This window comes from Drosophila willistoni, chromosome 3R (assembly GCF_018902025.1).
Source record: "Drosophila willistoni isolate 14030-0811.24 chromosome 3R, UCI_dwil_1.1, whole genome shotgun sequence".
In the NCBI taxonomy this organism is placed as follows: Eukaryota; Metazoa; Arthropoda; class Insecta; order Diptera; family Drosophilidae; genus Drosophila; species Drosophila willistoni.
In genome coordinates, this window is record NC_061086.1 from 2,510,538 (window position 1) to 2,533,659 (window position 23,122).

Below are 23,122 nucleotides of genomic sequence, written 5' to 3' on the forward strand. Positions count from 1 at the left end.
ATGAATGATGTGGAAGTTTTAAAAACATGAGCATGACTAAGGGGAATTTTTTTGAAATGATATGGAGTACTCTATTCAAAAGCTGTTCAGATTATATCATTTGCATTTTAAGTCTGAGTTTTTAAAAATTAATCTATATTTAGTAACAAAAACAAAAAAAACCTAAAAAATATTGAAATGCCACGACATGATGGAGGTGATGTGGGGTAAGATGAAATCTCCAGAAAATAAAAACCGTTAGTTTTATACAGTGCTTAGTCTATAGAGTATTCTTGATATGGAAAATTATATATTGTAAATATAAATCAGCCAACCGCTAACAAAAAAATTAACGTAAAAAAAACCAAATAAAATCTTTTTAAATTTAGTTTATTAATTTTTATTATAAAATTGTCTGTTTCTTTTTGAATATTGTGCATTATTTCGGTCACACTTTATGCGGCTCGATGACAACTCTGGGTAAATTTTTTGGCCAAACCACTCCGGCGAGTACTCATATTGTTACGGCGAGTATTCATTTTGTTACGGCAACTACATTTTTTTGTTACGGCGAGTTTTCAATATTTACGGCGACTCGGGCGAATTTACTATGTCCAGGCAAATTTACTATTTGTTGTTGTTGCATTTGAGAGTCTAGGCGAAGTGTTTGCGCTGAGAGACATAAAGCTAAATAATATACACTAAATAATTAAAACTAAATTGTGAAAATTGAATTGCTATATATAGAGGCGGCAAGCCGGGTTTTCAGACATTTTATCCCTAAACGAAAACAATTATATTCAAAATTTTCGCTTAAGACTATTCCCCGTACCAGTCGAGTTGAGTGTACATAACATATATATACGGCATATGTATATTTATATCGCATATTTTTCCATATTTACACGTCTACAGCCTAGTTTTTTAAAAGCAGCCCCTGGCCCGCATCTTCTGCTGCCCTGTTCTCGCAAAAACTAATTGTTGTGTATTTTGTGTGTGTGTGTGTGCGTGTCCGTGTGTGTGGCACAATGTTTAGCTTTCTGAAGCGCGAGAAGAACACCCAGGAGGTCGTGGAAAATGTGATCGGTGAGCTGAAGAAAATCTATCGCAGCAAGCTGTTGCCCCTGGAGGAGCACTATCAGTTCCACGACTTCCATTCGCCCAAATTGGAGGATCCCGATTTCGATGCCAAGCCCATGATCCTGCTGGTGGGTCAATATTCCACAGGCAAGACAACATTTATCCGTTACCTGTTGGAGCGGGACTTCCCGGGCATACGCATCGGCCCTGAGCCAACGACAGATCGTTTTATTGCCGTAATGTATGATGACAAGGAGGGGGTTATACCCGGCAACGCTTTGGTGGTCGATCCCAAGAAACAGTTCCGCCCACTCTCTAAATATGGCAACGCCTTCCTCAATCGGTTCCAATGCTCCAGCGTGGCTTCACCTGTGCTGAATGCCATTTCTATTGTAGACACGCCTGGCATTTTGTCTGGAGAGAAGCAGCGCATCGATCGTGGCTATGATTTCACCGGAGTCCTGGAATGGTTTGCCGAACGTGTTGATCGTATCATTCTGCTCTTCGATGCCCACAAACTGGATATATCAGACGAGTTTCGGCGCTCTATTGAGGCTCTTAAGGGGCACGATGATAAGATTCGCATCATCTTGAACAAAGCTGACATGATTGACCACCAGCAATTGATGCGCGTCTACGGGGCGCTTATGTGGTCCCTGGGCAAGGTGCTACAAACACCCGAGGTGGCTCGCGTTTACATTGGTTCGTTCTGGGACCAACCGTTGCGATTTGATGCCAATCGGCGGCTTTTTGAGGATGAAGAGCAGGATCTGTTCCGCGACCTGCAGTCACTGCCCCGCAATGCAGCCCTGCGCAAGCTAAACGATTTGATCAAGCGGGCGCGCCTGGCCAAGGTGCATGCCTTCATCATTGCTGAACTGCGCAAGGATATGCCTTCAGTATTCGGAAAAGATAGCAAGAAAAAGGATCTGATCAAGAATCTTGGCCAGATTTACGATCGTATTCAGCGAGAGCACTCCATTTCGCCAGGAGACTTTCCGGACATTAAGAAAATGCAGGATGTCCTGCAGCATCAGGACTTCACCAAGTTCCATTCACTCAAACCTCATTTACTGGACATTGTGGACAATATGCTAGCAAAAGACATAGCCCGACTAATGGAAATGATTCCTCAGGAGGAAATGACTCTTGTCTCAGAGCCAGTTGTGAAGGGTAAGTGCCAAGGACATTACTTTTGCGGGCTCCAAATGCAATCTTTCATCAAACTGCACATCACACACATCTTGTTCTCACCCCATAGCCAATGGGGGCCACCACACAGTCTTCCTTCCTCCTCTCACAAAATATCGCAAGTTAACCCACTTGGCAAACAAGTTTTCCACAATATAAAAGAAATAGCTTAGGAAAGTGCAGGTAGTCGAGGAGACGAAGCAGGAGTAGGCAAGGGGGCATATGCTTAGCCGACTGTGCACAATGAAAGTCCACACCACAAATGGATATTTTAAAAGAGTACTTTCATTCGTTGAAATCGTTTTCTGATAGACATTCAATATTATTTTTTAAATGGTTACCAACTCCCAACTTAGAGATTGGGGGAAATTGGGCGATTATTATGATGTTGAACTTTAATGTTACAAAATATTTATTTTGCGGACTTCTATTCAATCATAGATTTTCTATATCCCGCCCTCTCAATTAACTTGAATAGAATATTAAAAACAATTTGGCTAAATAAAACGTTCGCACATTTAATCTCATATCATCATTTAGCTTATTAATGCTAGCAGCTTCCTCTTTATTTTTTATGTCTACATTATGCAATGCCTAGCAACGGCTAGTTATATTTTTATTTAATACTACCACATACTTGCTATATAAACAAACTGATAAGCAGAAATGAAGCTGATAAGAGGGTGCTTAGTAGACACCGGTCTATATAGTACGTTTGAATGTATGCGACATCTAAACGCACTTTTTCGCCACTTTTAGGGAGAAGGAACTGACAAGCAGAGAAGGCTTCTCCTCCGAACCTTGAGACAACTTACTCTCCATATCTTAGTTAAATATTGTAAAGTGATAAGCAACAACTACTTTGCACTTGAAAGTGGGCGGCTACTCCAGGGCGTGGTGGATAACAGAAACTGTTATTGTGTGTCAATCATAGTCATCGAAAGCGAGAACGGCGAGAATTGGCGGTTTGCTTTCGTCATGCCCAGAATTGAACTGCTCGTCCGTTCCGATAAGAAGCTTTATGTTTGTATGATGTTTGTATGATGTAAGCATTGGAACACGTAAATGCTTGGTTAGCTTTTACTGTTTCTCCAATTGGCCTGACCAATACATACACACATACATCCATAGGTGACTCATTCACCCTCTTATCTCCGCACACCCAAAAATACAAGGCGTACTGTAAATATTTCACACTTCAGCGCCCTCAGATATCAGCTGTGTAGGTAGATCCAGTCCGGCCAGAGATGCAGCCAGGGAAGCGTAACGGATCTAACGATCAAGAGCACACGCATTGAATAGCATTAGGCCACAAAACGGCCCATGCTCAATTCGGAGAGACCAAGAGCAGAGCAACACAGAGAGAGAGAGTTTCCGACTATCAAAAAGTTAGTGAGTGTTGCATGAATAGATTGCCTCCAAATGTAAATACACTTGTGTTCATTAATTTAAAAATGCATACACAATTGAGCGAATTAACGAGTTAAGATATAGAGTTGGACTTCAAAATTGTTGGATTTTTACAGAAAAGGCTTCTAAATTATTTCAAGAATTTGAAGAAACGGAGAAAAGGGAATAGACAAAACAATGCCGAGGTCTCTTGGTCACCGACTTTCAAAACACAGTTTTGAGAAAAACAAGGTTAAAGTTTTAAAATCATTTTGCCCACCACTTTGAGACGCGTTGATTAAATTCAAAATTCAAGAAAAAAAGAATATAAATTATTCTATTAGCTTGTGTTAGGCCCTCTTCATTGTTTGTCCAGATGTTAAGAACCGTCTGCAAAGATCCAGAAAAAACCAGAAGACTATCATACAAACTTGTTTTCTACACCAGAACATAAAGCTCTCTTAATTATTAAAGGACATGTTACATTCTAGAGCTCTTCAGTAGATAAATACTTCTATTAATTTAATTAATATGTTACTTAAAGAGTATACTAATTATTTATTTAGAACATAATTTAAACAAAGCACTCTTAAATTCATTCAGAAAACATATGTATATATTATGTAGGGGAGAGTGGGGCTAATCGGCGCATTTTTTTTTAATCCTTCATATATCCTGATCGGGAGCTCGTATCCTCTCATATGAGCACTTAAATGAAAGGTTAATTCATTGTACAACTATTGATTAAAGATACGTTTAAATATAATTTACCGTTACAAAGCTATAGCTGTTTTTTCGAACATACCCGAAATTGGCGTTGTCAAAAATCGCGGGGCAATGTGTTTTACAAGTTCGCGCATCGGCGTTTTACAAGTTTTTTATATAGAAACAAGCGATTTTTCGAAAAAAAAAAAAAGTAATATAGTTTAATATTAAAAAATTTGTTTTATAAAAAAAACCTTTTTTTTACCACCAACAAAGTTGATTGGTTAAGACTTTCAATTATGATTGCTAATTTCATCGTTTATATGGCAGCTATATGATATAGTATTCTGATCCATCTGATTTTGGCAAATGTACTGTTTTTATCAATTCACACGTTTTTAAAATATTAAGTTTAAAATGCTAAAACTAAGGGTGGGGCAAAGTGGCGCACTAGTAGAAATTTAAAAATGGCGTTTTAAAATCATAGCTATATTTGAATAAAAGTCCGATATATAAACTAATTATTGATAAAAACAGTATATTTGCCAGAATCAGACGGATCAGAATACTATATCATTTAGCTAATGGTAGCTAATGGACAAACGATGAAATGAACAATTATAATTAAAAGTCTAAACCAATCAACATTTTTGGTGAAAAAAAAGTTTTTTTATAAAACAAGTTTTTTAATATTAAGCTATATTTAGTTTTTTTTTTAAATCGCTTTTTTTTATATAAAAAACTTGTAAAACAACGATGCGCCACATTGCCCCGCTATTTTTGACAACGCCAATTTGGGGTATGTACGAAAAACCCGCTATAGCTTTGTAACGGTAAATTATATCGAATCGTATCTTTGAACAATAGTTCGACAATGAATTAACCTTTCATTTAAGTGCTCATATGAGAGGATACGAGCATCCGATCAGGATATATGAAGGGTTAAAAAAAAATGCGCCGATTAGCCCCACTCTCCCCTATATTTATATTTTTAATCAGCTCATTCTTCTCTTCTCAAAGAGTTAGTATCTTTACGAAACTTTTGATGCAGAACTATTTTGTAGTATTTAATAGATATTGAAATAAATTCATCGAGTTTTCAAAAAACAACGATGCTTTTTGTGAGCTCACAATAGATCTTCTGGTGAACTGATAATAAAACTTCCTAGAAGTTGTTGAATTAGGTGGAAATGTCATTTGGTGGAATCGTGCAAAAGTAACGCAAAAGTATTAATGCATAATTTAGCAAATATTCTTCACTAGTCATTGGGACAGATCTTAAGTATAACTCCCACAAAGTCGTTCAGAACCAGGAACGAAAATATAAATTTGTTTCTACATATCGGCTTTAGGGAGCAAAAAGACACCTGTAAATGCTTAAATTTTCACAGACTGACTTAAATTAGTTTTAAAATTATGGTTTAAAAATTATTATAATTTTTTTTTTCAAGTTCTGAAAGTCTAAAATAAAAATTGTGGATTTATTAATGTCAAGCTTATTACATGATTCTAACTAGATAACAGTTTTTATAAATGAAAAAACAAATTTCAGAAAGATCGATCAATATCTTTTCAAATTATATATATAAGACATTAAATTGTATGGCAAAATTTAAATTTGTTCGCAAATTCTTAGGTGTTGAAATTTGTCAAGAGTCTCTACCCTTATTATATTTGTTCCTAGCTAATGTTTTGCTTCTGATCTAATGGATATCGAATGTAAAGAACCTTTTCGTTAACCTGCCCAATTCACTCGTTAGTCGAATGGAAAAATTGAGTGGATAGTGTGGAAGAGAGAGCATCAATTCTAATTGTTTACAGTAAATGTTGTTGCCTGCCCCTGGACTGGTTTTGTTTTGGCGACCTGTGAAGTCTAGTCGAGCGAAGCGAACGCCACGAGTTCAAGGTCTTTGGGCGTCTACTTGCTCTACTTACTTTTACCACCTGCTTGTTTTCCTCCAATGAATTACTTACACACTCTGCTGTTTGTTGTCGTTGTTTGGACTTGACGCGCGCGTTGCCAGGCTAGGGGGAATCTAAAGATAGATAAAAATCAATGTAAAACCCAGTGTGAGTCGGTGGAGTAAGGCTTATCACATACATATGTATATGTACATGAGCAACTATACCAGTGGTCTAATTTCGAGTAATAAAGAGGCTGCTGCCTTATCTACAAAACCGCAAAATAAACAGCGCCACATAATTATTTGTAAATAATAATGTGTGCTTTGTGAGGATGACTCGAGAACCAATACTATGCCAAGGTACAGTAAACATTGGTCGAGTGGGAACCATTTTCCATTAGGCGCCTGCATAAAACTTCACAGACATTTGTGGTCACTAGTGAATTATTATTGTGATATATGCTATATACAGCAAAATAAATCTCCCCCAACCATTGGGGGAGGAGTATATAAATAATTATTGCTCAATAGCCAGCCGCCTCTTAACGGAATAGAAACGGAACCAACTGGCAGGCGCCCATTTAAAGAAATGAAAAAGAAAAGTTTGTTATGCGAATTTATGGCTAAAATTTGCACAATGAACACAATTTGCAGCTCATTTGTTGCTTTGGAGCCGTGAATCCGTCCCTCCATGGATAGTCTCGTGAATGCATTATGTCTTGTGCCTAAGCTGCTTAAATTAAACCCATTCTCGGTCAGTTACTTGCTGAGCAAAACCTGAGATCTGAGGTTGCGTATGAATTTGCGGATCATGGTGACTTGGGGCGTGTGGCATTAAGTGGCTCATCCTCCCGGTTCTATTGAGTGAATTTGTAAATGCAGGAAGAAAGCATTTACTCTCGCATACATACACACACATACATACATATATGGGAATGAAATGGATTCCACAATAGACAAAAGAAACTAGAGAAACTTGCTAGCGATCTGTGGCTGATCTTTTCGTTTTAATATTTTTTGGTGGCCCACTTGAGTGGTTTTTTCATTAAACTATATACTAGCACATATCTCGCGACCTTGGGCAAAAGTTAGTGTGTGTGTGTGTGTGTGTGTCATATACACTATAAGTATGTCTAAACGATCGAACTGATGTCATGCGATCGTTATTTGATAGAACGATGCGTCACTTTAGTTTGAACTTGCTTTTATGCTTGCTGGGATTGCAGTTGACAATATGATAGCCTCTAATCCAATCACACTTCCATGTGAATGAACTTTTGCGTTTAAAATTACCCCAAAGCCGACAGCAACTGTTTATGGGCGGTGGAAGGGGAAAGACAATGCCATCACGAGACAATCCCTCAACTTCTTGCCCTTTCCCAAAAATAACTTATATCACAACGAACCAATTTTGACAATGCCGAAGTTTATATGCTCTTTAACTCAAATCAAATATTTTGACCACTCAACTAAACGATCGGCAACACAAATAATGATATTCCTTCTAATTCATCTTCTCTTAGTCGATTTATGGCCGATTCGTTTATATTCTGAGATCTCTTAAAGTTTAAAGTTTGAGATGTGTGTCCTCTTGGAAAAAGGTCGTGAATCTATCGATTGATGATTCCTATGGCCACTCTACGATATTTGGGTTGGCTTATGTAAAATCGAATCGATTGACCAAGAACATATACATATATAGTTTATCTGTATGGAGTCTCTTTCAAGCATCTAATCAATTTTATTTTACTCTCTGTAAGGGTATGAAGAAACGCAAAGAATGCGTTGATAAAGTGTATCACACAAAATCAAAGTCAAGAACGCGAAGATGTCGACAATGCTAATTTAGTGTTTGTTTCACTGTGTATGTGTGTGTATGTATACCCCCAGTTTATTTGTTGTTTTTATATTGCATAGTTTGATTTTGTTTCTGCCCATTTCCGTTCCTTTGCTTTTCTTTTTTCTTTCATTTGGGTAATTGACTTGTGACACATTATCAGGAACGATGTGCGGGAAGAGAAAGTTCAACAACTTTTCAAAAATTAACGAAAAGTTACGATAAGTGATGGTTAGAGCTTCTAACTAAGAAGCTTTTGCTTTTTGTCAACTTGGATTGAGATCGCAGTCTGTTGTCCATAGATGGCAAATGTATCTTACTAGAGAGCTATACTGTTTCCTTTAACTTAAGGTGATTTGAAGTTGTTTTAGTTACGATTGTCACTTCTAACTTCTGCTTGGCTGGCAAACGCAGGGAAACAGGTAAATGAAACAAAGCGATGGTAGTTAATAGACAATATTGTGATTAGTTTTTATACCTTTTAATGATGTGTACCTACATACATACATTGTATATACTTATCTCTGTTTCATCACTTAAAACGAGGCGCTAAAATGACATGCGCCACTAAGACGAATACATTTCGGTTGCACTTTACCAAATTGAGTCTAGTTTTTCTTTCAATTCATATTAGTCATTTGTTGGCAAATTTTGTTGGCTTGTTTCTTTCATCCATCACAATCCAGCTCAGCAAGCACCTTCATATCGGGCCACATGTGGTGGCATCACCTGTTTAGCAATATGTCGCTAAATAGTTTCTACACGCGTATATAAACATATACATACAAAGATATATGTACGTATGTATGGCACACTAATTTTTAGTTGATTGCCATGTCTCTGTCACATTTGCGCACCAAAAGATCTGCCCCCACATTTGACTAGTCCCCCACCTTTGAACGAGAACTATTCCTTTTCTTTCATTTCCTTTCCCAATCGCATGCTGCAACTTCTCAGAAGAGGATTTCGTGGGTGAGGAGACAGAAATTTCGACACCAATATCTCAGAGATCTCAGTTTTCGGAGCGCCTCGATCGCTGGCTGCAGAATCTGCGTCAGCAGCAACATAAATTGTTCAGCAGTTGCACTAGTAGGGTGGGCCATGTGGAACAGGAATTTGACTCCTCCAATGCCCCACCAGAATCAGAGGCCCAAGCAGAATCAGAGGCAGAACCAGAACCACCACAGACAGAGACAGTCATTGATGTAAGCAGCAGTCAACCTGTTGTCCTCAATAGGCTGCAAATAAATTGAGCATGTCAGATGAGAAGAAATCCAAAAGTGCGCCTAGTGGGGCAACATCAAATACAAATTGACTCTTGCAACAACTTGCAGGCAATTTCAATTGTTGGGCTCGTTTAAGGCGCCGCGCAATTGTTTGTTGCAGTTAAAGTAGGCACTCAAAGTACGTACTTAAGTCGGTCAGCCGTTCTGTCTGGTCACGATACGTTCAGCAGTGGCGGCGACGTCAATTGGAGCCTAAAAGATCTGAAGGTTTTAATTGCCGTCTAATTGGAATGTTTTGTGTACGGCGACGCACTGCAGCAGCTTAGATTACGTGCTTAATTAATGCAAATTTATATGTGGGGCTGCGCTTTTGCTTATAAATGCGCTGCGAACTGGATATGATACTCACTGATCGCACTTTTTCACTTTGCAGGAGGCGCCTTCGAGGGGGTCATCGACGACCATGTCTCACCATTCGGTTACATGAAGGGCGAGGGAATTGATGCCGGCTACGGCGAGCACGAATGGATCTGCAACAAGGACAAGACGCGCACCGATGCCATTTTCAATGGACTGGGTCCTGTGGATGGTCGAATATCCGGTGCCAGTAAGTAGAATGAGAGCGAATACAGTGACTTAGTTGTGCTTATTCGTTTTCCCGTTTCCTTTTCCATTTGCAGCTGCCAAACAAGAGCTCATCAAATCGAAACTGCCCAATTCGGTGCTTAGCAAGATCTGGAAACTATCAGACGTTGATGGAGATGGTTTCCTTGACTCAGACGAATTCGCCCTGGCCTTGCACTTAATCAATGTTAAACTCGATGGCTGTGAGCTGCCCACTGTGCTTCCAGAGCACTTGGTGCCACCGTCGAAGCGCTATGAATAAGCACGGATCACTCAAAAACGCAGCCTGCCGCCACCAAAAAAAAAAAAGAAAAATATATATATATATATATATATATATATTCATATATATATATATGAAGCATTAACTCCCACATGCTGCACTCTCGTTCGTTTGATCGTTTCTTTTATATGTACTATACTCGTATATAAAATGCGCTGATCTGGGTATGAAGCACACAAAACACATACACACACACACACTAAACACACCAATGCAAGCATTGTAACTTTAAAATATCAAAGCATAAATTCTTAGAATTTAAACGCAAAGCAAAAAAGAAAAATGCATATTTTTGTATAATGCAATAACGATAACAATCAAGTTTTTAAGATGGGAAAAACTGTCGCCCAAAAACCTAGTGGAATTGTATACAAATCATAATCATGAATGAGAATGTATATGCGCCGCCTAATTACCCACAATCGTTGTTGATTTAAGAGAAAAGTAACAAAACGAATGCAAGTTAAAAAACTGTATACAATATATTAGATTAATGTTGGATTGTCCAGTTCCAACAGAGCCACTTTTGATATGAATTATACATATTTTTATATCTATTTATATATATATATATATATATATATATATATATATATATATATATATATATAAATGATAAATGAAATGATGATATGAATTATACATATTTTTATATCTATTTATATATATATATATATATAATATATATATTTATATGTATGTATATAATACACTACAAAACAATGCAAGAGTGCGGAAAGAACCTGGCAGTTATTTATTTTTTTTTTCTTTAAATTGTGCAATGAATGAAATCTGTTTTTGTTTATGTTTTCTAATTCGAACTCTATTGCCTTTGCTTTGATTAATATTATAAATTATTTAGTAAATTCTTGATTATTTGTGAAATTGAATTGTGTATAAAAATAAAATGAAAAATTTGAATGTGATTCATCGATTTGTTTTTCTAGAACTGCTGGAATTATTACCAGGGAACCCTAAAGTATGTTAAAATGGGCAATCCCTGATTAGTTCATAATCGTCGAATTTTCAATGTTCTAAAGAATCAAGAATGTATTATTATTGTATTAATTGCAAATTTATCATTTGAAATTTTATACTGTAGGAAATCGCTGACATACAGTTGAAATTATCTTATTGTTAGACTGATTCCCTCAATCAATGGATGAAACATAAAATACATCTTTATTTCGATGGAGTTCCGCTTTTTCCCGCCTTAGCCACATAAAAACCTTTCTTTGGTGTCTTCTTTATCATCATATTACCCAATTTGCATGGCTATGTGACAAGATAACACATTGTTAGTGACACTTTATTATTTGTTTGCAATTGAGTTACTTCAAATCGAATAAAATTGTAGCTCCAATATAAAGTAGATTTTCCTACACCAAATATTAAATATAATATTTTAGGTATAAATATTTATTCCCCCAAAAACAATATTTTACCAGCTTCTCAGCTTCTATATCAATCAACCGATATTACCTAACCCAATCTGCCACATGCTCTTTCTGTTGTAACATAGACAACCGCTATCACCACCTTCAGTGATTATTCCCGAAATTTACTTGGTCATGACCATATTATCCAATCTTTTTTCCTCTCACACATTTCCCCACTCTACTTAAAGAAATTACTCTACTTGAAAAGATAGTTATCGAGTTTTAAGCGGATCCGAACTGCATATTTTCCTAGCGTAAAGAAAAGTCAATAATTTTAGCAGTCTTTACCAACTGTGATTTGCACTTGGAGTCTCATAAAATTAATATATAATCCATGTGTCAAAACTAATTGAAATCGAATTAGGAAACTGAAAATAATCTTGAATTAAATTCAAACTTTAAATAAACGTAAAATAGTAAAAAAAATTAATATTTGTTGAAAACCTATAGGCAGATAAAAATCATTTTTATTAGCCAGGTTTAAATTAAGTTTTGCTAAATCTTATCTATAGGCAAGATTTTCTATCCAATTTTTTATCTCCAATGATTGAATCCTTTGATTAATATAGTATTTGTATATGGACTTGCACAAAATGAACAAATGATTAAGTGAACCACAATCCCAACAAGTAAGTCGGTGCACAAGTAAATGAGTGGAAGTGAATGAAAGCAGAATTTTAGTGAACAGATTTGATAATTGACTGAGCTAAGACTATGAAAAATTAGTTAATTTGGTTGGACTTCACCCTGCGCCAATTGAGATGGCTAACTTAAATTAATATATTCGCCAGTTTCCTTTACAGGCCGCCTCAAGCCACATCTTATTCATCGACCATAATGCGACCACTTTACACCCTTCTTAATAGCATTTTAAAATTCCGATGCGTACTTTACGATTATTTCCTCGCTTGGCTATCCCTATGCTTTGAAAGACGATAACTTTTTTAAGTCACCCGCCCTAAGTTTAGCCGTTGATATCGCTGGCAGGTCAACATTTCATTTATCGGCGTACTTTTAAGAAAATAAGCATTTTCGATTTGTATTTTATTTTTCGGCGATGGCTACCTACGACGACGTCAAGGATATTCCCAATCATCCAGATCAATACCTCTTCGATGTGCGAAACCAGTCGGAGTTGAATGAAACGGGAACGCTGCCGGCCAGCATTAACATTCCGCGTAAGTCATCAGCAGCTCCCCGACTCCTAAACCCAGGGGATTAAGCTGTTGCGATTGGCTCATTTTATTTCTTTTCGACAGTTCCCAATTTGGAAAAGGCCCTCAACCTGCCCGAGGCTGATTTCGAGAAATCCTATGGACGTCCAAAGCCGCCAATCGATGCCGTCCTGATCTTTTCGTGCAAAGCCGGCGGACGTGCTGCTCGTGCTGCCAATTTGGCTCGTACTTTGGGCTTTCACAAGTAAGTCTTTTTTTTTTTATATATGTGCGTGTGTATTTCGCAATGTATATTTATTTAACAATCTAAATTGCAGCGCCAAATCTTATGCCGGCTCCTGGACGGAATGGCAAGCGAAGCAAAGTCAATAAATTTTTACATTTTAATAAAATTCAAAAATTCTGTGCTAAAAATTTGATTTAAAACCTATTAAAGAAAAAAATTACAAATTGCCTATATTCCTACTTCCTTCAATGCACCCCAGCTGCGACCAATCTTCAGTTTCACCTTGAGTGGTACACTCAGTTTGACGCAGCTTTCCATGGTGAGACTTAAAACTTTGGCTATTTTTTTGGCCTTATCTATGGGCACCTCGAAGATCAGTTCATCGTGAAGATGTAAAACTAAATTCACAGAGTTCTCAGTTATCCCCAGGCGTTCGCGGTATCGAAGCAAATGCTTCTCCATGCGCAGAATGGCACTTTTGGCAATATCTGCAGCTGAACCCTGAATGGTCGAGTTAATGGCCTGGCGTTCGGCCTGATCTGTGGGCAAAAAATTTGTTTTAATGGACATTGAAGCGAATTTTTTTCAAGATACTGACTTTTTATTTGCAGTTCTCCGCTATTGATGTGTTCCAGATACCGTCTTCGTCCAGTTATGGTCTCCACGTAGCCATTGTTGCGAGCAAACTTGACTACTTTCTGGATATAGGCTGATATTCCAGCATATGTTTGATGGAACTGTTCCGAAACCGTTTGCGCTTCATTCTCCGTGCATTTCAATGACTCGGCAAGGCTGCGCATGCCCATGCCATAGACGATTCCATAGCATATCTGTTTGGTGCCGTTGCGCAAGTTCTCCGATACTTCAGATTCGTTCATATGATTCCATCGGGCGGCAATAGCTGTGAACAGATCCCGTGGTGAATTCATCACCTCCAGGAGGGCTGGATCCTGCGACAAGTGGGCTAGGATTCGCATTTCCAATTGGCAAAAATCTGCCGAAATCAGGCAACGTTTAAAGTCCATGGGCAGAAACGCTGAACGACAGGAGATGTTGACCTTATCCGAATCCAAATTGATCTCAAAATCTTTGGCAACATTTTGTAGATTTGGCTCTGACATGGATATGCGTCCAGTGGCTGTATAGGAAAGGCTCTGCCCATAGACGCGATTGTCCTGGCAACATTTGAGCAATGGCTGGACATTCTTTGCTAATACAGTGCTCAGTTTTCGATAGCCGACTATCAGCTGAGAAATGGGCGAGTCCAGTTTCTCAAGAATCTGCCGGGATGTGCTGACCTTGCCACTAGCCTTGCGGTGCAGTCCCAAAACCTTGGCCACGGCCTGGGAGGAGCCCAGATTAAAACGTGAGCCATGCAACTCGTAGATCTTGGCTTCCAATTTCTTCATGGTGCTCAGCATTTGCTGAGAGAGACCCTGCAAGGATTCTTGCTTGGCCGGAAAGCCAGTGAACTCCATGTTGCAGAGCGACAACTGAATGGGCATTTCGAGATCTAGAAGCAAACATGGTTTATTACAAGTTATCGGGATTCATTCAGCCTCTGACCTCGGAAAAACTTGAGCAGTTGCCCAGTGCCAATCCTCTCAAGATTCTCAATCTGACCGTGGAGTATATGCATGGACACACAGGCTTCTACTGATGCTCTAATCTTGGGCAAAATAGCATTGCTGGCATCTAGACCGTAGCTACTGTAGCCTCGTCCACTCCCACAGAGATCGGTCAAACCCTTGCATTCAGGTGCGAATTGCTGGCACTGAAAGCAATTGGGATTAGTTTTAGAAGAAATACTACAATATTATTCTTCATTTACCATGTTGTGGAAGCTGAGCACCTTATCGGGCTGCAATAACCAATTGGCCACTTTGGGATCCTCCAGTTTAATGGCGATCCTCACTAGCTGTGGCATTGCATGCCGTAGGATCTTTAGCTGCTCCTTGCCATCGTGCATTATAAGCGTCAGTTCGGGGCGAGTCAACAGTTTGACCAGCTCCTCCACCTTTAACTGAGTGCCGACAGCTTCTTTCTTGCCCTCCTGCTGCATGTTCATGTAGTAGGCCACATTGTCGGCTAGGCAAAACGATAAGCATGCTATAAATCTATTGTCATCCACTTCGAACAGCACATCGGAAGTGGCTGCTGCCTCTTGTTGCGCCGCCACTTGGTTGATTAATAGATTTGCTCCAATCAGAGGTTTCCTTTTGCCAGCCTGCATTTGAAGTCCAACACTCATCCCACAACGTGGAGCGTCGTGCAGCATCTTGAATGCTGCCTGAAATAGCCTTCGACTCCCACAGATGTCGACAATGTCAATAGAGTTAAAGCTGGAGGCCACATCATCGTCCTTGGAAGCACTCAGAATATGTGATGCGTTTAATTGCAATGGATTCTGAATCAAAGAACTCTCAGACGAAGACATCTCAGAGAGTTCCATGGAGGAGGCAACACTCTCAGTAGAAATCGTGTCAGGTTCGCAGACATTCGGACTTGGCTGAGGACTTTGCACGCGTTGAGATCGCAGCTGATAAGAGCGCATTATACGCGAGGCATAAGGCGTCTGTCCATTGGCACTAGCCAACTCTGACGACTCCTTTGGCTGTGAGCTTGGGATTTCGTCTGTCTCCGAACTGGCAGTTGGCAGAGTGAATTTGCTTTCGGCTGCTGATATAGCAGCAGTCACAGCAGAGCTGAGCATAAAGGAATCATCGGCCATAAATAGATCCTCCTCTGCAGGAACTCTACTCCTCGGTGGTTCATGATTACGTGGGCTACGTCTTGGCATTGAACTGGGTGGCGTGGGAAAATTCACTTTACTGCGACCCACTTGGGTTTGTGCTTTGTTCGTGCTGATTGCAGAAGATTTATTTGTGGAGACTTGGACTGGAACCCTCGTTTTGTTTGGTGTTATAATTGGAGCTACTTCTGGCATCTTGATCCCCTGTGTTTCCGTACCGGATTTTAACTCTTTACTAAGACCGACTGGGGGTTCTACTTTGTTCGTGCTGATTGCAGAAGATATATTTGTAGAGACTTGATCTTGAATCTCCTCAGTTGTTGTGTTTTTCGTATTGTTTGGAGCTACTTTTAGCATCTTGATGCCCTGTGTCTCCACAGGCAATGTCTGACCAACATTCTCCATTTCAGCACGCTTCTTGTTGATTTTCAACAAAGCCAAACGACGACGTTCCGCAATTTCCCTTCTTAGAAGCTCTTTGCTAGCTGCACGGCTTGTTGTTGGTTGTTCCATATCAAAGTTATGGGAAGTGGTTGGATTTGGTACCACAGGATTGTCTGTCGTGGAGAAAGGGTGTATATCTCTTGTATTTCCTGTGGCAGAACTATAAGCTGCAGGTTTCTGTGGATCTTTTACAAATGCTGAAGTAACAGGTTTCAGAGGATTTGATTGAATTGTTGGGTTTTGGGTCCTAAATCGCGACGCTTTATTGGTAACTGTTGGAATGGTAGTATATGTCGATTGCTTGGAGACAGGAGTATTTCTCTTGGGGTCATCTGCTGGAACTTCGGGCTTTTCCGTGCTACATTTCGCCCTTTTGGTACCAGGATCACGCATGCAACTGACATCAATAGATGATGGCTTAAAAGCGGAATTAGGTACAGAATTTGGGGTCTTAAGCAAAGACGATTCCGTGCCATTCAATTTGAGGGAACTTTGCGTAGGTGGATTTTGAGTTTTGAGTACGGAAAATTGTCTTGAAGATTCTGAAGTCTTACATGCTTTAACTTCCGTTGGTCTTGTGACCGTATCCTTGGCAGCGCTCGTTAAATAATTTTCCTTGGCTTTGTCGACAACTTTATCCAGCTTAAGCATCTTAAAGGGCGACGGCTCATTTGGTGATGAATCTAATCCCTCCGACATCTTGCGTTTGGGTATTGAGGGGTTTATTTTGTTGTGGTGCGTGTCCTCTACTGACATGTGCAAATCTGTCGTAGTAGTGGCCTCCTCTGTCTGCGTCCACTTGATATTTCCCACTCCGATTTCATACTGAACGAATTGTCGAGCCTCTTGGATGAGCAATTTGGCTGCCTCTGCCACTGACATGCCCGCATGACCTGTTATAAAGACATTTCTGGCCATATTACGTTTAGCTGCTTCCTGGGCATTCTCATTCTCCAGCTGCTTGGCCGTATCGAAGCTATGAGAATTGAACAAAGCCTTCTCAAGAAGCAGAACATCGGCGCCGGCCAATTCCAACAAATTGGTGAAGCCGGCGTCGTGTAGTGCACGAGCTCGCTTGTGCGTCAAGTCCGGAAGGCGCATCAGATCAATTAGGTCTCGATGGATGCCAAAGAACAAACGATCCTTGAATTGAGATACGACCAGGGCCAGAGTCGACCACTGCAACGAGTTGCAGAAGGCGGTAACAATGCCCGCGAATGTGGAGGCCATCTGTTGCAGGCCCTGTAACATGCCTCTCTGGCATTTAAACTTGTGGGCCACCACATTAATGGGCGTCTCGTTTACCAATTCCTGTAGCGCCAACGCTGTATAAAACCTAAAATGTAATAAAGTGAAGTAAGTATGTCATCGCGTCGACTTCGGTATACCATGCACCAAGTGAAAGAACTACATCTGGCCTCGCTTGACACGACTTCTTTTCCACGATTGTAAATTTGCTACCTCTCTCTCTTTTAACCTTAACCTTAAACGATTGAACATAACCATTTTGGTTAAAGTAAATTTTTAAATGGCTTTCCTGGAATTGCTAATTTTGCACTCCAAATATTCGCTACTGAAAAGGAAATCAAAACAGTGTGAGCTACGTGATAAAATAGCATCTGTTCATTTACTGATAAAGGATTCGAAGATCATACAATCCGCGACTTGCAAGATTTGTTGAAACGACGACACATTACAATAATTCTGAGATATAAAAGTAGTAAAATTTGGACAATAAAAAGTTTTTTTTAGCCGTAGTGGAAGTCTTGGAACGTTTAACACCAGTGCGTCCTAGGAACCTCCTAGCAGCCCTTTTAATTTAATTAAAATGCTGTTGAAATGCTGCATAGCTTAGGCTATCTCCTTGGTCTGATTTTAATAATATACTACAAAAATAAATCAAAAATAATTAATTAACACTTCACACATAAACATCAAACCTTTTGTGGCAGACGAAAAGGGAAGAACACTATTCCAAAGTATGATTTTGACTCCTTCAGAGAATAGACAGTTTAGCAATTGAGTTCTGAGTATTTTCGCCCTAATTTTACTTTATAGGAGTTAAGGTATGGATAACAACGAACTCAGTAAAAAATAAAGACATTTCATTTGTAAGAACAAAATTTGACTGACTCAAAATCCTACATTTTGCTTTAAGTTAGAAAATCTTCTAAACCGGAGAAAACTGAACAAGTTGCCAACGCATTCTGATTCAGCACATCCCAACCAGATGGTTAACTTCGCCCAAATTGCACGATTTTTTGTTACTCTTTAATAAGTAGTAAAATTTCCGTGAAAAAAGGGCTTACAATCTTAGGCTGCCATTTTATGGTCTGTTTGTTTCGCATCTATTTAATACAGTTTTCCCATTTTGATCAAATTTGACACAGTCATTAACAGGTATGTTCTACTGACATACATATGTTAAAAAACTAACGAAGTTAATGATAAAAGTCACAGTTTTCGACCTATCTATCGTTTATGTGAGCTCTATAAAATAGTCCCCCGATCTTGAAGATCAATAATAGTCAATGTGCCTATAAAACAAATTTGGATTTCCTCTTTTAGTTTTCGGACGGCGGGAGTCGGCGCATAATGCTTATTATATGTACTTCACGGAGTCTGCCTGTTACATACAGTTCGGTTACTTTAGTATAACATTTCACCATATGGATGCATGGTATAAAGAATATGTAATGCGTACCGCTTGTGTATCTGCATTTGCTTGTAGTCTAACTTGGTTTGACCTCGCATCGCTCGCACCAGGAACGCCTCTTTGACGCCAATTAATTCACCCACCTTCTTCATGGCAGGGCTCAGTTTCTCCCACATGTCCAGGTAGAGCAGCCAATCAAGATCCTGCAACTGGTAGCACACAGAGTAAGGTGTTACTAGATAAACAGCGTGAAGTTCTGATTCCAAGACGAAACAGCGACGAGACTTTTGCAACTCTGCAAAGAGAATCAGGCCATCAGTGGGAGGCATAGAAGAGGCCAGGCAAGCGGCTCCCAAACGGGTGGCCACATAGTTTGATGTTTCCGCTTCCTCGTCTGTTTGTAGTCTTACGAACTCGTACTCCATCAGAAAATCTAGCGCATCACTAATGTAATCCGTCCACTTTTCCCCATCGCCCTCTTCTTCATCCTTTTCTGTGGTAGTGGGGGGTGTGGCCAACTTTTTTTGGGCACTCAGCAGAGTGCAATTGACAAAATCATTTATATTCTCCTTGGTGCTGGCCACGCCCGAGGATATGACTTCCAACAAGGCACGCTTCAAGTGGGTCTAAAATTCAAACAGATCTTTAGTTCAAAACAGATGCTTCTGTGGGTATACCTACACTGCCATCCATCTCCAGACACGAGGTGATCGGCTTAAGTTGTGCGGTGACCAAATCTTTGCCAATCCGGGCATTACTCTCATTGCAGATGAGTATCGATTCTCCGAGAGTGTCCCTTCCCGTGCGACCGGCTCTGCCAATCATTTGGCGATAAGTTAGCGAGCTCATTTGCTTGCCCCCGAAAAGCGGGGAACGGATGAGTACACGACGAGCCGGTAGATTGACACCGGAACTTAATGTGCTGGTGGCCACAAGAACTTTAATAGCTCCGCCCTTAAAACTCGCTTCGACAATGTCTCGTTCCTCTGTCGTCAGACCAGCATGATGGAAAGCACAAGCATAGGTGATTGCCTTGGACATGACTGCGTCTAGACCTGCAAAACATTTTTTGGATGAGCAATCAAAGCATAGCCAAAATCATGTTGTTTACCCACCTGTAGGGATATCCCTTAACTGTTGTTTAACCTCTTCAATGGAAGCCGGGTTCAGATGCGTGCGTAGGTTTTGACCCACTTCGGAGCCCGACTTAATCAGAGTGTGAATTGCTGTTGCCAGCTGGACAGCTAGATTCTCGCACCAATCCTTCGATGGGCAAAAGACTATAACGGAGCAGCCCTCGAGCAGCGTTTCGATACACAATTGTGCCACATGGTCACAGTCATTACCCAGCATAGGCACCGCTGACTTTTGCGTGATATCTCTCAGGACTCGCAAGTTATTATCATAGATCTGAGTGCCTACCTTAATCATCTCCTGAAGAGCCACTGGCCGATAATTGGTTATATAGAGTTCTGCATTCAGCCAGCTCTGCAGCAATTCGACATTGGCCAAAGTGGCCGACATTGTGATGACTTGGATTTGCAAGGCATGCTTCCGCGACATATACAAAATCTTTGCCAGCAATAGTTCAAGAATATAGCCCCGGCCCGGGTCGGAGATGAGATGTATTTCATCCACGACTACGGTGCCGATCACATCTAGTTTGCCCTGCTCCAGCAACTTGTTCACTATGGCATTCGCCTTCTCGATGGTGCAGATAGCTACATTGAGAGCGTCAAAACCACCTGGAGGCGTGTAACCACCAAAAAAACCTTCAACCCGGTATCCTGAGGGTGTGAGAAGATCTTGCAGGTACAACATCTTTTCCCGCACCACTGAGATAAATGGCAGGATAACTAATACTTTCTTGCTCCGTTCTAGCACCGTTTTTAGCAGCAAGATTTCGCTCACCAGGGTTTTGCCGGCAGAAGTGGGAGCTGAATAGACCAGATTACGGTGTTCAAAGAGTACTTGCGGCTTGCTCAGACACTCCACCTGCCAGTCAAACATCTGGACGACTCCCTTCTTTTTGTACTCGCTGAGCACGCTGTGCGGTAGATTCCATGCGGATATGGATCTGAGCGATTCCACGTCCAATGCTTCATTGGCATCTGAAGCACTCGAGCCGGTTGAGGATGTGGGGGACACACGTTGCTGATTGGGCGACATTTTGCTTAGATTTTGGCTCAGTCTGGGTGATGTGTTCGATGCCTGGCGATACTCCACTTCCTGATTAACCAGTACACTGCGACTGCGCATAAGATCCTCCTGGAGTTGCTGTGACGCCTGCTCATCAAGCGCTGGGCACAGAAAACTGCTTTCGTCTAACTGAAGTTTGCCCTTGGTCTTGGAATCCTCGTGAGATCCATCTGTGCCGAAGACATCTTCCGTACAAATTTGAGCTTCAAAGGCGGAAGGACTGCCGCAACTTTCAAAGGCAGGCGAGTTCAGAGCAGCCTCCATTTGGGAAACGCGCGTCATAAACTGATACTCAATGGGCGTCGTTGGCTTGCACAGTTGCTCCATATACGGAAAAGAATCCTTAAAGAACTCGGAGTAGTTGTCGCAGCTGGCATTAGAATTTTTTGGCTGGTTCTGAACATATTTTGACTCCATCGGCTTAATATGTCCCTTCACATTCGTGGATTTTAGATCGTTTTCCAGCTGCATCATAGTGCTCTCTCCAAAATCAAAAGACTGGGAAAAGGCCATTGATAAATTTAAATATTCTAGTTAAAATTATAATGTAAAAACTATTAATAAAATTATGAACAAACGATTAAAAAAAGAATGAAAACAAATATTGCGGGCCGCATCCGCAATAGTGTTGCCATTTGGGTAAATATTTACTTAAGCTACTCGAGATTTCAGTGTTGGAAAATTTTTCATCGGCTAAAAAATCCGCTAAATTGCATTTTAGTGTTGTGTCACGCAGTTATTCTAGTTTTGGCGCTGCCAGACTGTCTTGTTTTTTGACGCGTATTTTGAACAGCAATATAGCAATTTTTGGCGGTCAATTTAAAACGTATTGTTAATATCATTTTATTTTCCCATAACCCAGTTCTGCGAAAGAAATATGAAAAATGTTCCTTAAAAATAAGACTTAAAATACTGATTAAAATTAGATCTTAAAATATTAACAACAAAAAAGAGTCAATTTCAAAATAAAATTAAAAATAAGACTTAAAATACTGATTAAAATTAGTCTTAAAATTAGGTCTTAAAATATTTAGAACAAATATCAAAGAAGCTAACATCGGCTATGCCGAAGTTTATATACCCTTGCAGTCCTTGGTAGTAATAATTTTACATGTTCAAAATTTGTTTTCTGCAACTCAATTCATCAATATACAAACAAAACAATTTTACTCTCTATTTTACAATTTGTTCTTCTTCTTCCCTTATTCCCAAAGCAAAGCAACGCACGCATACACATACAGTTCATGTAGCGTTGCGTCTGTGTGTGTATGCATGTATGTATGTACTCTGTTGATGACGAAAGACGTAGTAGACAGCAAGCAGCGCTGCCGGCAGAGCTGGGATTATTATTATATTGACTGTAACTTGTGTTATATTTATCCGATCACATTCAAATTTTGGGATCTGGGGTTTTATATCCAATATTATCACATATGTAAATTTCATAGCATACTCCGATTTTTATGAAAATGTTTCTTCTAGTTCTTCTAGAGCTATATGATATAGTGGTCCGATTCTTATGAATTTCATACTTTATTTTTCCCGAGTAATAAAAAACCCCGAAACAAAATTTCAGACCGATAGCTCTTAAGACGGCTGAGTAAAACGCATACGCACAGACGGACGGACAGACAGACAGACGGACATGGCTATATCAACTCAGCTTGTCATGCTGATCAAGAATATATATACTTTATGGGGTCGGAAACGTCTCCTTCTGTGCGTTACAAACATCTGACCAATTTTATAATACCCTCTGCAAGGGTATAAAAAAGAGTTAATTTCAAAATAAAATTAAAAATGAAAATCATCAAAATGACGGATGATGAATTGTATGAATTTTTGTTTGCTCATAGAGCACTTTGAAGGACAGTAAATTGTACCTCCTGTGATAAACCAGCGATATTGATCAAGGATCTTAATTTCCGATGTCAACGTCAATACCGATGCGTACAGAATCGTCTATACCAAAAGTAAGGTATAGGCATTCAAAGAACTTTTGTTTTTTTAATT

At 39.7% G+C, this 23,122-nt stretch overlaps 3 protein-coding genes across 5 annotated transcripts; 2 read left to right on the forward strand and 1 right to left on the reverse strand.

Annotated features, from left to right (window-relative positions):
- Positions 1-140: 140 nt before the first annotated feature.
- On the forward strand, positions 141-10,501 carry LOC6650665 (EH domain-containing protein 3). Of its 3 annotated transcripts, none has more exons than XM_002072643.4 (4): positions 141-206; positions 1,016-2,232; positions 9,745-9,918; positions 9,992-10,501. In XM_002072643.4, exons 1-4 carry the CDS (start codon positions 178-180, stop codon positions 10,195-10,197), a joined length of 1,626 nt encoding a protein of 541 aa, XP_002072679.2. In that variant the 5' UTR covers positions 141-177; the 3' UTR covers positions 10,198-10,501. The 3 variants fall into 3 exon arrangements, with proteins under 3 accessions (XP_002072679.2, XP_023035903.1, XP_023035904.1); XM_023180135.2 differs by lacking the exon at positions 141-206 and adding an exon at positions 422-459; XM_023180136.2 differs by lacking the exon at positions 141-206 and adding an exon at positions 616-818 and having other exon boundaries at positions 895-2,232.
- Positions 10,502-12,615: 2,114 nt separating this feature from the next.
- On the forward strand, positions 12,616-13,207 carry LOC6650666 (rhodanese domain-containing protein CG4456). Its single transcript, XM_002072644.4, has 3 exons — positions 12,616-12,835; positions 12,917-13,076; positions 13,150-13,207. Exons 1-3 carry the CDS (start codon positions 12,715-12,717, stop codon positions 13,202-13,204), a joined length of 336 nt encoding a protein of 111 aa, XP_002072680.1. The 5' UTR covers positions 12,616-12,714; the 3' UTR covers positions 13,205-13,207.
- On the reverse strand, positions 13,108-21,634 carry LOC6650367 (DNA polymerase theta). The gene is made up of 7 exons (XM_002072645.4): positions 20,026-21,634; positions 19,592-19,965; positions 18,959-19,536; positions 14,890-17,590; positions 14,625-14,832; positions 13,657-14,571; positions 13,108-13,597 (listed from the first exon to the last, which is right to left on the reverse strand). The coding sequence occupies exons 1-7, from the start codon at positions 21,620-21,622 to the stop codon at positions 13,287-13,289; spliced, it is 6,684 nt and encodes a 2,227-aa protein (XP_002072681.2). The 5' UTR covers positions 21,623-21,634; the 3' UTR covers positions 13,108-13,286.
- Positions 21,635-23,122: the final 1,488 nt, after the last annotated feature.